At 37.3% G+C, this 13,418-nt stretch overlaps 1 protein-coding gene and 1 non-coding gene across 2 annotated transcripts; both read left to right on the top strand.

Moving 5' to 3' along the window:
* The first annotated feature begins 10,748 nt into the window (after nucleotides 1-10,748).
* LOC102002257 (acidic proline-rich protein HP43A-like) lies at nucleotides 10,749-11,612 on the top strand. The gene has a single exon (XM_005369253.1). It carries the CDS (start codon nucleotides 10,749-10,751, stop codon nucleotides 11,610-11,612), a length of 864 nt encoding a protein of 287 aa, XP_005369310.1.
* Nucleotides 11,613-12,104: 492 nt separating this feature from the next.
* Nucleotides 12,105-12,210, top strand: LOC113455462. The gene has a single exon (XR_003376569.1). It is a non-coding gene; the product is annotated as a U6 spliceosomal RNA (small nuclear RNA).
* The last annotated feature ends 1,208 nt before the right edge of the window (nucleotides 12,211-13,418 follow it).

Raw genomic sequence — 13,418 nt, 5'->3', positions numbered from 1 at the left:
GTGCTTGCTTGCCTCTGGCAAGCAGAGTAGACCCGAGAGAGTGCTGCTACCAAGAAACCATGCTTTACTCTTTCCCAAGCTTTCTCAGGCTTTCTGTGGATTCAGTTACCCACACGTCTGGGCGCCATCTGTAGACATAGATCAGAACACAAAGAGGATCCAACATCCAGGAGTTGCTAGAAGGGAGAGGGCAAGAGGGTGGTCCAGCTGACTTTTTGGTACCCAAAGTCATGATCCACCTGGTTCAGCTCCTCAAAGAGCATTGGATGAAGGAGGTTCCCTATCCGGTATTCACTGAATGAATTTGACAAACATTATCCAATAAGGGCTCAATAGGGGTTGAGTCGCTTGATCTTCCAATACACCAGAAATAATCACACAGAAACCATATTAACTAAATTACTGTTTGGCCCATTAGCTTTAACTTCTTATTGTCTAATTCTTATGTCTTAATTTAACCCATTTCTATTAATCTGTGCATCACCATGAGGTTGTGGCCTATCAGCAAAGTTTCAGCACATTTCTCTTCAGTGGCGAGTCCAGGGTGTCTCTCTCTGATGCTACACTTCTTTCTTCTAGCATTCAGTTCTGTCTTACCCACCTACCTAAGTTCTGTCCTATCAACAGGCCAAGGCAGTTTCTTTATTCATTAATGGCAATCACAGCACACAGAGTGGACTCCCACACCATCTCCCCTTTTCTGTTTAAATAAAAAGAAAGGTTTAACTTTAGCATAGTAAAATTACATATAGCCGGTATCAAGCTAGAAACACAGTCACAATATTTATATATACTTTATCTTTTATCATAACTGAGGAAAACTATAAGTATAAATTCTTCAACTCCATCAAAGACTCCAAAAGGATATAATATTATATAAGTAAACTGGAAGTACATTGTGAGCAACTTCCAATACGTTAGAAATGACAGAGACATCTCACTGCCTGGACAGTGATCCAAAGTTCTTCTGTACTGTCAGGGCATCTGTCTTTAGCTCATAGGCCCATAATATCTAGCAGACTTTTCCACAAAGCAGGAAATTTCAAAGACAGTTCCACCTATACTGGCAGATTGTCCATCACATTTTTTCTGTGTCCTGCAGAATATCTGACAAACTTTTTCAAGAAGCAGGAACCCCAAAGGATCATCTCACCTACAGGCAAATTTAGCAGTCATTTATCTGTGGATCTTGCATGTTAAGCAGCCCAGGCAAGAGCAGTTTCTTGCCTAAACAACTAGCAAATTCCGTAAGGAGCCTATTCAATGCCTATCATTCTCTTGAAGTAGCTTGGTGCTGCCAGGAGCAGATGTGTCTCATTGTCATGAAAAGTCCTAAGCTATTAAAACATTTTAAATGCCATATTCTGAAGGTCTTTGAAAGATTTGAAGAATACTTATCCATCTGAAATACATCTCTGTACATCTAGAAAATCTAACTAACATGAATACAATCTTGACTATTATAGATGACTCTCTGGTAAGCTATATTTATTAATTATACATTACATTTTAAAGGAGCTACACAAACACAATATCTTAACCAAGAGCAGAAATATGCAAATAACAAAATTGACCTTAAATTTGTATCAATAAACCAAGATCCATACCAATGCAAATCTCAATAGCATTTTCCCCTTTGAATTTAAACAATTATAAATAATATTTGTGAATGTGGGCATAGTTATTTCTCTCCAAACTACTTACTATTGTTTATTGGGCAAAGTAATTTTTGAGGATAGTTTTGGGGTGTTCACAGTGACATTTCAGGAAGCCTTGTTTCAGCAAACCATATGAATCCACAGGTTCTTATCCTCTGTGGAGACAAAAGAAGAACCTCTTTTCCAAAGCAACATATTCTTAGACCCAAATTCTGAAGTCAAGATACCTTTATAATGTCTCTTTGTACTTAGCTCCTTCACTGTCAAAAAATTCAAAGATAACATAATAATATGCATAATCCAGGCTCTCTGTGAATTTTCCATTTTTACATGGCTTATTTTTCTTTAATCATTTTAATCTATGACTATCCATACTCTGTCTCTTTAAAGACTTTTCTTACTTCTTTTCAAATTTCTATACTCTTTTTTCTTCTCTCTCTCAAGACTACATATGTTTTTCCAACATTGTGACCCATTTAGAGTTATTTTATGTCTGAATCTGCCCTTATTGCATTATCTGTAATTCTCTGCTGTCTTAAAGAGCTTTTAAAATGATAAGCAGCTTACCTACTCTAGATACTGGTTCTGCCTCTCTCCACTTTTAAAATTATGAATGTACCATTACTGCCAGGTCTGGTAGGAGCTGCGCTCAGTACTTTAATTCTGAAAATGATCATGTAGCACATAAACCTTTTTTATTCGAGTAATAGCTAAATCTGCCATGCAGCACACTGCATGGCCTGGAAATATCTCTGTGTATGGTGGCAGGAATCTGCCAAGTTCTTCCGCTTGTCCATGCCTAGCAGTCCTGATCCTGCTGCCTTCCCAGGGGTGAAGTGCTGATTCCTGGGCATGGTCTCAGGTACGTTACTCCTGACTCTGAGTAGATATACAAACACCTGAGCTCACCAATGGCACTGAAATGCTCCATGGCCAGAGTTTGCACTGCATGGCCCAAGAAGCTGGCATTTTAAAACTGCCATTTTTTTTCTGCTGTGGCTGAATTAGGAAAACCTCTCCTAAAGGAGCTGTGGCATGCCACCAGCAAACAGCAAGAAGTTGTATTAAATGCTTTTTTTTTTTTTTTTGCTTTTGTCTGGAATTACTTTTCAAGCCCTCCCAGGTCCTGTGTGGTTTCAGTTGGCCATGTGGTGCCAATCTGCTGCAGAGAGGGGGTAAGCCAATTGTTCTTCCCAGCTGCCCAACTAGCTTACACCTGAAATAATCACAAAGAAACCATATTAATTAAATCACTGCTTGACCCATTAGCTCTAACTTCTTATTGGTTAATTTTTACATCTTAATTTAACCAATTTCTATTAATCAGTGCATCACCATGAGGTCATGGCCTATTAACAAATTTTTAGCACGTCCATCTCCAGAGGCTAGTCCATGGTGTCTCGCTCCCTGAATCCACCCTTCTTTCTTCCAGCATTCAGTTCTGTCTTCCCCACTTACCTAAGTTCTGTCCTATCAACAAGCCAAGGCAGTTTCTTTATTCACTAATGGTAATCACTGCACACAGAGGGGACTTCTACATCACAATACAGGGTCAAGGAGAAAACAGACTGTTGCGTATTTGTGCCCTTTTCTTTCTGCAATCAAATAATGCAATAGAGAAACATGGGGGTAGAAAAAGCCATTGAAGAACTATAAGTACCATAGGAGAGTCAGAATCAGGACACAGCATCTAAGCTCATTCTCCTAGCAACCACTTCTGTGTGATATTGTTAGATTCCATGAGAAGGTCCATGAAAGATCACCAGACATGTATGCAATCAACAGGAGACTTTATTCCAGCATTCATGGGTTAGTCATCTGACACAATGGTGAAGCAGGAATCCTAAGAGTAGCTGACAGGTTATTTTCTCTTAAGCAAGATTAGGAGAATTCCAGATTACAAAAGGATAGCCTGGGGAAAGAGGTGAGTTCAATCAAAAAGTCTACTGGTTCTTATAGGATTGGCTGCTGGTTTTAGTGGTTAGGGACTTCCCAATGATTAGCCTTAGATAGCAGAAGGATGTGGGAAGACTTGTGATCTTTTCAAGAATATCTCATTCAGGTTCAATAAACTAACACTAAGGGCTAATTTCTCAGAAGGCTATTAGAAGCTTGTGATAGTGTTTGTTTGGCTCTTTCTTTACAAAATTTACTCCTATTTTCAGTATGCCAGACTACTGGTTTAATCCCATTTTGGTGGTCACCCCCCAAAAAAATGGTCCTCAGTATCAAGGTTGGAGAATGATTGTCTGTAACGTAGAAAACTTGCATTCATTAATTAGTTAAAGTAGAAGTGACAGGCATTACAGATGTAGAAATATAAAACATATTATTCTCCTTACTAAATACTGAAAAGGAGATTGAGTGACAATGTGTTAATATTGGTGGAGAAGGGTATACACAGAGGGCCATTGAGGTGTAAAGCACCAGACAGAATGAAAAATGAGTTAACCAAAGCAACAAGAATCCTATGGAAAGTAAGCGACAACCTGTACATCCCCTAAGGGAACATTTAGACACTGTCTGTGTAATGATCAGATGGCAGAAACTTGCAGCATTCATGGTGACTACTATGCTGAATATCAACTCCTAACTCACAACATAAAATACCTTTTGGTCCTCCCTCTTATCTTTAGAATATTATTGTTTACATTGATAACACACACACACATGCACAGAAATCAGTAACTTAAAATAGTTTTGTCTTTCTGTCTTCCTTATTTAATAGATTCTTATTTTATATTCCCAGGTCTTCTCAAACAAAGAAAAAGGAGAATCATTTCAGTTTACATACACACAGCAGATAACATATTGGAATATTAAATAAAAGTTGGGTAAATGGAAACTGAGAGGATGTTTCTATTTCTATGCCCAATAGTTTAAATTTTATTGTTTCATTTCCTGCCCTTAAAGTGGCTATGACCTCTGTTTCCCCTTTGTCACCAGTACAGCAAGACTATTGGTATCCACAGCCCATTTTAACTACCAGTGTTTTCCAAATTGAGTCTTTTCTTTTCCTAAACATTCTGTGGCTTCATTGTCTATTATCTCCTTTCCTTCTTTCTGTATCTCTCTTCTCCTGCATTGTTGTCTCCTGTTATTAAAGCAGAGTCACAGCATCCACACCCATATTCTCATACCTTGATCTGATTTTGGAGCTGAGCTCAGGGCCAGCAAGGCCACTGTGAACAGGACCATGAGCATCTTGGGGGAGGCTCTGGGGTTTCTTCTAAGCCTGGGTGGGAAGAGGAGCAGAAGAATGATGTCATTGAACTCCACTCTATGTTTTTTTTTTTTTTTGTACTTACCGGAATAGGAAAATTTTCATCCCTGACTCCACACTGGGACTTTTGCCAAGTGGGATGAAGTAAGGAAGAGGTGCCAGTGTCTCTTTTTTAAATGGTAGAACAGATGATTAGTGTAAATTAGAATAAAATCATATGAAAGAGAATAGCCCAGATATTGAAGTTGAAAGAGTATCAAATGCATCTCATTTATTTGATGAGATTGTCTGTACATCACTGTGCATTGTGGGGATTGAAGTAGCATGTGCACACATGTGTTTATATTGTCTGCAATGATTTCTAACTTAATTAATGATGGTTGCTGTCTCACATCAGTAGCATGGTTCAAACTCTACCACTTACATATGTATTACATGTATCATGATACACAATATATTTAGCTAACACTGATGGTGTTAAGGGCATTCTTATATAAATTTGAATTAATTTGGGCACCACACTTGGAATTCCTAGCTTGCTAGGCCACAGCGAGTCTTCCCATTCTCTTAATCTGATCCAATAACAGGAAAATTGTTTGGTAAAACCATATATACCACTATATAAAACATGACTAAACATCTGATCAGAAGAGGCAACAGAACAATATGAGATTCACAAGAATCAGCATCATTAATCTATAATTCCTTGATGACTCATTTTACCATTTTATGTTTCTAAGATTCATACATAGCTCCAATGTCCAAAATATTCTATCCAATTACAGAGTTGAGCATGGCAGTCTGTTTATTCCCCTCACACAATCAACTGCATACACTCACAATCTTTTTCAAAGTCAGTAATAGGCTGCATCCTCAGGATAACTTTTAAGACAGTTTATGTGTAACTGTCTGATAGCACTGCATCTCAAGATTCTCTTTCTGAAGGTGTTTTCTTAATATTATGTGTTATTACTCAGTCCCCAATTTCTGTATTTCTTCCCACACTTAAACAGTTTTCAGGAAGTAGAAGAGATTTTGTCTTCTGATTAAGCATATGCAAAATATTTGCTTACTTAGTATATATTTTAATTTTCTTGACTCATGTCTCATTATTTTATTTCAAAATTTTCCCTCATGCATAGTTGGCCAGTGGACTCTGTGTTATGTGTTTGAATGTGGCCTTTTCCATTTGATTGTAGTGAACATAGAGAAAGGCTTTCTCATTAATGGGCTATAGATGCTACAAGTATGTGACCCTTACATAATAACCAGAGTAACAGTTGCATTTCTTCAGTTATTATATATTTTCTCTCTTTTTTGAATTCTCCAACTTTTCTTGGTTATAATAAAAGCAGAGCTGTTTTCATGATATTTTGGGTAAACAGAAGTTTCTTACTATTGTCTGGTCTCTCTTTTTATGAATGCAAAATGTACTGTATTTTCTTCAGAAACTACAGAGCAAGAGAACATAAAGATAACTTGTTCTGTCCAGGTGGTCATAAACAAGGAGCATAGTCAAGGTCCATGTGATATGCTAGTACCAAATAGTGACATTTTTGTTAGAAGTCAGCCTTAACCTTGACTTTTTGAATCCTGGAACACAGTACTTGATTCTTCTAAATATCACTCAACTTAGGACATTTCCCTGACCTTCTCAGTGTCAGCAATGTGTGAAAGAGATTAACATATCTTGAAAGAAAAATAGTATCTATAACCTCATCTGGCACAACAGAGTCAGAAAATAAAGAACTGAGGGTGGACTTAAAGCCACAAGGAGAACAGCAGCAGACTTGAGGACAGAAAATAAAATTTTGAAATAAGTGTTTATGTAACTTTGCCTATCTGTGTATATATATATATATATATATATGCATATGTATATATTCTAAATTTAAAACATACATATCTAAATAGCTAGTAATTTAGAATTTGTGATTTCTTCATCTTAAACTTTCTATATTTGTTCAATATTGTGGCCAAGAAGAAGCTGGACACCATGTCACATAAACAAAACATATATACAATATTTTGGTTTGCAAGTCCAAGGATAATATTATGTGTAAGTCCAACTCCTCAGAGATTGTCTCCCTAGGCTTCCTTCTCTTAGTTCACATGGGTTTTGTCTGGTGTATATGTGGGGCTGTGTCATCTAATGCCCTTTCCTTATAAGACACAGTCACTTGGATGGGGATGGCTAATAACTGCTAATTTTCATTCACATTTAACTAGTTACATTTGTTCTATGAAAGTCTGATTCATGTATATAATGCAATCTGATCATGCTCACTTATTAATCTCTCCTAGTTCCTACATCACTGTGAAATCTTCCTCCTCCCCTCCAAGTCTGTTCTCAAGTTCATATCTTTTACATTATATTTTGTTACCCACTGAGTTTCATTTGACTTTGGGTACAAAAATGTCCATTGCATCCCAAAGGGCTCTCCAGGCAATAAAGATCTGAAGATTGTGAATCTGCTTTGCCTATTATCTATCATTATCCACTGAAATCATACCAGATCTGATTACCTGCACAAGATTTGCTCAAGATTAATTCAACTTAAAATGAATGTATGGGAGGTTAACAATGTTCCACTTTTATCTGGGTATCTATTGCCAATTGATGGCTGGTAAGGGAGGGAAAGTCAGTTTTCTTTGGAAGTATGATTACTGATAAATTGTCTGTTTTCCAGTGGATGGCATCAATCCTATTAGAATATAGGCAACACCTATTGGGTTTAGAGGAATATATAGAGTAATAGGTGTATATGCTATTTGGAAAATGAGATGTTGAGTGTCTGGAATGAAAAATAAGAAGGGATTAACCATGAGTATGTCCAAAATATATAAATACATGCTTGAAGTTCTCAAAGAATAAATAAAAACCATTACATTAAAATCTATTCCACCCCATTTTCTATGCCTCCAGTTTAAATTTATGTAAATCCTAGTATTTATCCTACTTCAATCCTCTGTCTCCACCATAGACACTTTCCAGTCTTCTGCTCACAGTAGATATTCCAAATTAAAAACAAAATTCACATTGAAGCGATGAACAACTTGAGAGAGCAAACATGACATTTGTCTCCCTGACCTGTTTTATGGACATATGCAGTAGCAAACACTTAAGGATAATGATTAGTAATACAACAGTATCCCGAATGAAGGCATACGTAAGAGGGGATGAATGCACCTGGGGTGGGGCTGCAAGTCACATTAGCAATTTGTGTAGGACTGAGTAAACGGGCTTTGACTCCTTCTCCTGAAGTGTTGGTATGAAGAAAGGTACCAATAAAATCATAACCCCCTCAGATGAAGGCCAGGAGTCAAAGGTCCAAACTACTGGTGGGTTCAAAAAGATCCCAATTTCCAAGAATGCTATCAATCAGGTCAGTGTGGGAGCACAGGCCTGATATGTGGGAGTGAAGAAGGGATTGTAGAATTGGTGGGAAGGAACACATGCATATCATTGCCTCCTGGCTAACACCAGAAAGGGCTTTTGCTATTGAAGAGTGATAGGGTCTAACCACTATACCAAAGGAAGGTGTGTGCTATGGGGCAGGAAGAGGCATAAAGAGAGAAAGAAAGAAAAATAAACACACACAAAACAGAGGGAGAGTAGAAGGAAGGGGAGATGTAGGGAGAAGGGAAAGAGGCAGAGTTGTCTCTTCAGGAGCCAGATGGAAAAATGAAGGAACTCAGGCTGAAAGAGGAAGGAAGATCTGTTTGCCTCAGCAGATGGAGGAATGAGTGGGCAGGGCTTGTCTCTTAAAGGGACAGGACATATTGTTACAGTAATAAATTGAGGAATCTTTCAGTAGCAAATAAATAAACTATATATCAAACATCCAATCAAGTTAAATTACATGAGCTTATCAGATTTTGATTTAGCTTGAAAGAATTGCCAAATCATAATGTATTCCCTTTCAAGGACACTTTGCTTGTAAAAACTCTTACTCAGAAAACCTTCCTGAAATCTCTGGAAAAAAAATAATAGATAATTAAATGCAGAGTAGAGGGGGTGGTGATAAGCACTTAAGAAGAGCTTGGCTTTGAATTTCCATGACCCAGCACCATAATTTACCTCCACAAAACAAAAACTGAAACTAATTTTATACTAAAATGAACAATAAAAGTGTGAACTGAAAAGACAAGTGTCAGGAACCAGCCTTGACAAAATTATCTATAGCCAAGCATTGTAGAAATCCCATGCCACTTTCTGTAGTATTTTTTATTAATATGGATAGAATATTTCAGAGCTGTGGAGATGGTTCAATAAATAAAGGAATTTTCTTCTGGTCATGAGAAACAATATTCTGTTTTCTTGAATACAAGTAAAAAGCCAGGTAGGAGGACATATTGTGAAAATGCCAACAAATATGACATAGGAGATGGAACTACCTGTATACCTGGAGACTTTTAAACCAAACAGTTTCTCAACATGATGATTTAAGGCCAATGAGATATTTAATTCTAAATAGAGCACAGAAAGAAGGATCTGAGAACATGCAACCAAAGTTATCTTCTCTCCATATTTTACCAGGTCTGTTAAGAAATGCACCCAAATGAGAGCACATGCACACACACAAACACCCACACCCACACACTCACACTCACACACACACACACACTCACACACACTCACACACACTCACACACACACTCACACACAGACACGACAGAAACACACAAACACACATGACAGAAACACACAAACACTCAAAATCTCACACACCCAAAGAATAAAATATTTTGGTAATGTAAGGCTCCAAGTGTTTCCCATTTCAAACAACATGTTATGGATTTTGTATTTAACTTTGTGGTTCTGAATAAATGAGGTGGCAGGGAATGTATCTTATCCAAATATAAATGACCTGTATGTCATGGAAAATACAATAAAATACAATAATATATCACAAGCATAGTTACAGTATGATTGGTGATCTATGGATGAAAATGAAGGCTAAAGATATGAAGCATCTTCATGTTTAAAAAAGTATCATAACTTTATATAAGAACTGCATACCAAATACAATGAAATTCATATAATGGCAAAATTCTAATACAGATATTAACATCATAGTCATGCTTTATTTGCTCTTAGTCCAAGACATGATGCCAATGCTTCATGTTATACTAGCTGGCAGAACTCCCAAAGAGGAGTCAAGGATGCAGCATTTCCTACTTTGTCAGATATGAGGTCACCCAGGATGGGATCAAAGGCACCATTCTTCTGCTGGGTCATATAAAGGCAGTTACCACACTGCATGCAGCACAGACTCAGAAGAAACTCCAGAGACTCCAAGATGCTGGCCGTCCTGTTCACAGCCACCTTGCTGGCCCTGAGCTCTCTTCAGAGCTTCAGTGAAGGTAAGACAGAAATGGTTGATTGTTCAGTGAATCTGCATTTAGGTAACAGATCACATGTAATTCCTGCAAGATGCAGAGAGGGAGAAGAGGATTAGCAAAAAGGCCAGGAATGTAGAATCAGTACAAAATTATTGTGTTCGAATTGTCATTCCAAACAAGGAATTGAATGTTGTCATGGGCAATAAAAATTTGATTAGGAATTGGAACAGAAGGTTGAAAAAGTAGGGCTGGATTTCTAGAGTCACCTCTTTTTGTTGAGAAGGATCAAACAGGAAGATTCACAGAAGGCCAACTGTGAATATCCTGTAATGAAGTAGTCAGTGGATAACAGACATCTTGCCACAGTGAATGTAGAACAGAAGAAAGGACATAGGGACATTTCTGAATAGAATAGTCAAATAATTTTAAAATTCTGTTTTGTTTCAGTCTTGTCCATGGAAATGATGACTGAAAAATTAGTTTTCTAAGATCTCAAATTCTATTCCAAGCATAAAGATTCGATGTTTGATACCATAAATACATGTATTCAGAGAAAATTTCCCTCAAAACTAGGTGGGAAGAATCATGAGGATGACTCACAAATGATTAGGAGGAACGATGTAGTAATCATTGAGCTGTTGATAAAAGGAAAGAGGGCCTTTGTTTCAGGACTAAACTTGCCAGTTCTTGTGATATATCAAATAAAGAACATGAGTAGCATCTCAGATTCTAATCACAGACCCTCTGTTGCAGCATTCCCACATGGTCCTCCTCGTCACCATGGTTTTGGGCCTAGGCATGGCCCACCCCAGCTAGGCCCACCCCAGCGTGGCCCACCCCAGCAAGGCCCACCCCAACAAGGCCCACCCCAACAAGGCCCACCCCAGCAAGGCCCACCCCAGCAAGGCCCACCTCAGCGTGGCCCACCCCAACAAGGCCCACCCCAGCATGGCCCACCCCAACAAGGCCCACCCCAACAAGGAGGCCAACAGCAGAACCAAGGCCCTCAGCAAGGAAACCAGCAAGGCCCACCCCAACAAGGAGATCAACAGCAGAACCAAGGCCCTCAGCAAGGAAACCAGCAAGGCCCACCCCAACAAGGAGATCAACAGCAGAACCAACGGCCTCAACAAGGAAACCAGCAAGGCCCACCCCAACAAGGAGATCAACAGCAGAACCAAAGGCCTCAACAAGGAAACCAGCAAGGCCCACCCCAGCAAGGAGGCCAACAGCAGAACCAAGGCCCTCAGCAAGGAAACCAGCAAGGCCCACCCCAACAGGGAGGTCAACAGCAGAACCAAGGCCCTCAGCAAGAAAACCAGCAGGGCCCACCCCAGCAAGGAAGCAGACCTCAGGAATCTTCCCAGGGCCAGGATGCTCAGTAATCAAAGATACATCATCAGGTAGGATTTGATTTAGGTGTTAATGAAGCATCTTATTTCTTATAGAATTGAAAGCATAAGCTATGCTAACTCAACTTTAAACACATTCATATTACATATTTAGGTTCTCATTATTATTATTTGGATATTTACTATTTTTGAATATTGCATTATATGGATAATCTGTGATGATATAGGGAGATGATTAATATATCCTATACTGCTCATGTTATTGTGATTGTGAGGAACAATGTGTGAACATGTTTGACAACATGAATTTTATTGTTTGTTTAACAAGTACAATGTTATTCATAATTGTTTTGCCTTGTTGCTTATGCCAGGAACCCCACCTACTAGTCCCAGAATAAGAAATATAAATAAATGAGAAATCAAGGGATCAAGTTTATTTTTAAAAGTTATCATTCCTTTTCACCCTCCCAATCAATAAAGGCTTCCACTAGTTCCTTCAGCAGTTTATTAGAAATACACACAGATCTTTGCTTCAACAACACATATCCTAAAATTTGGAAAAATACTGATGAGATTAGCATGACCTCCATGCAAGGATTTCAAACAAATTTGTGAAGCATTCCATATTTTAAAAAGAAAAAGAAATACACACAAAGATATTTTCTTATCTTCATATTACACTTATATTAATTATTTTTTTTAAAAAAAACATTCCCAATAGTTCATAGAGACAGCATGTTTGTATTCATATCCATGATGGTTTTGTTTTTTTTACAGTAGTGAGCCATAATTTTCTGTGGCTCTTGCTGTTTTTGGTGAGTTTTATATCCTATCAATGGATTTTTAAATGGTTTTTGGTTTTCACTAGTATAAAATTTGCCTTATTAACTCAACTTTATAAATATGTCTTATAGTTTAAATGAGTTTCTGAGATAAGGTTCATATAGACTAGCCTGGCTTCAAACTTGCTGTGTGGCTAAGTATACCCTTGAATTCCTAATCATCTTCCCTCTACTTCCCAAGTGCTCCGATTATATGCACATGCCTTATTCACCTACTCACCATTTTAATATCAAATGTTTTCTCACAAAAGCCATATAACCAATAAAATATATTTGGATCGTTTGTTTTTCAGAGTGCATTATGTGCTAAATGGATACAAAAATGAATAAAAATAACCAGAAAGAAAAGGAACAAAGAATAGAGAAAGAGAAAAAAAGACATGGACTTCTATCTACATCATTAAAGGTGTTAGAAAGAGATGAGAAACTTCATCTTGTTATGATTTCTTTATAACTTCTCTTTGTGTTTGTTTCTTTCAGATAATGAGTAAGAAAATACTGGATTTGGTGGATTGAGCAACAGGAATAATGTGGCCATAATCTATCATTTTAATAACAATAAAATCATAAGCATACCATTTCTGACTCTTATCTTTATTTATGGGTGTAGGTTGATCTGGAATTTGACAAAATTAGACACAATTTATTATCAACCAGGAACCTATATTATAGATGCTTTTAAATTCTATCTTCCTACATCCACACACAATCTGACAAACGAAAAATTCAATCACAGCCACAAGTAATTTTCTTCTAATACAAAATTATTTGTATAAACACAATATATAAGTAATTATACATACATATTGTATATAATATATCATAAGACATCAACTGTTATTCATCTTTTTAGAGAAACAGAAAATATAGAATAATTGGGAAGAAAAGTTTAAAATAGACATTCTTAGTATTTGCAAAATAATTAATTTCATTTTTATAGGTTATTAATTTGTGTTTCCAAATTATTTTCCTGTAATATACTACACTTTCTCCATTC

This window comes from Microtus ochrogaster, unplaced genomic scaffold (assembly GCF_000317375.1).
Source record: "Microtus ochrogaster isolate Prairie Vole_2 unplaced genomic scaffold, MicOch1.0 UNK46, whole genome shotgun sequence".
NCBI lineage: Eukaryota > Metazoa > Chordata > Mammalia > Rodentia > Cricetidae > Microtus > Microtus ochrogaster.
This window is presented reverse-complemented; position numbering and strand designations above follow the sequence as displayed.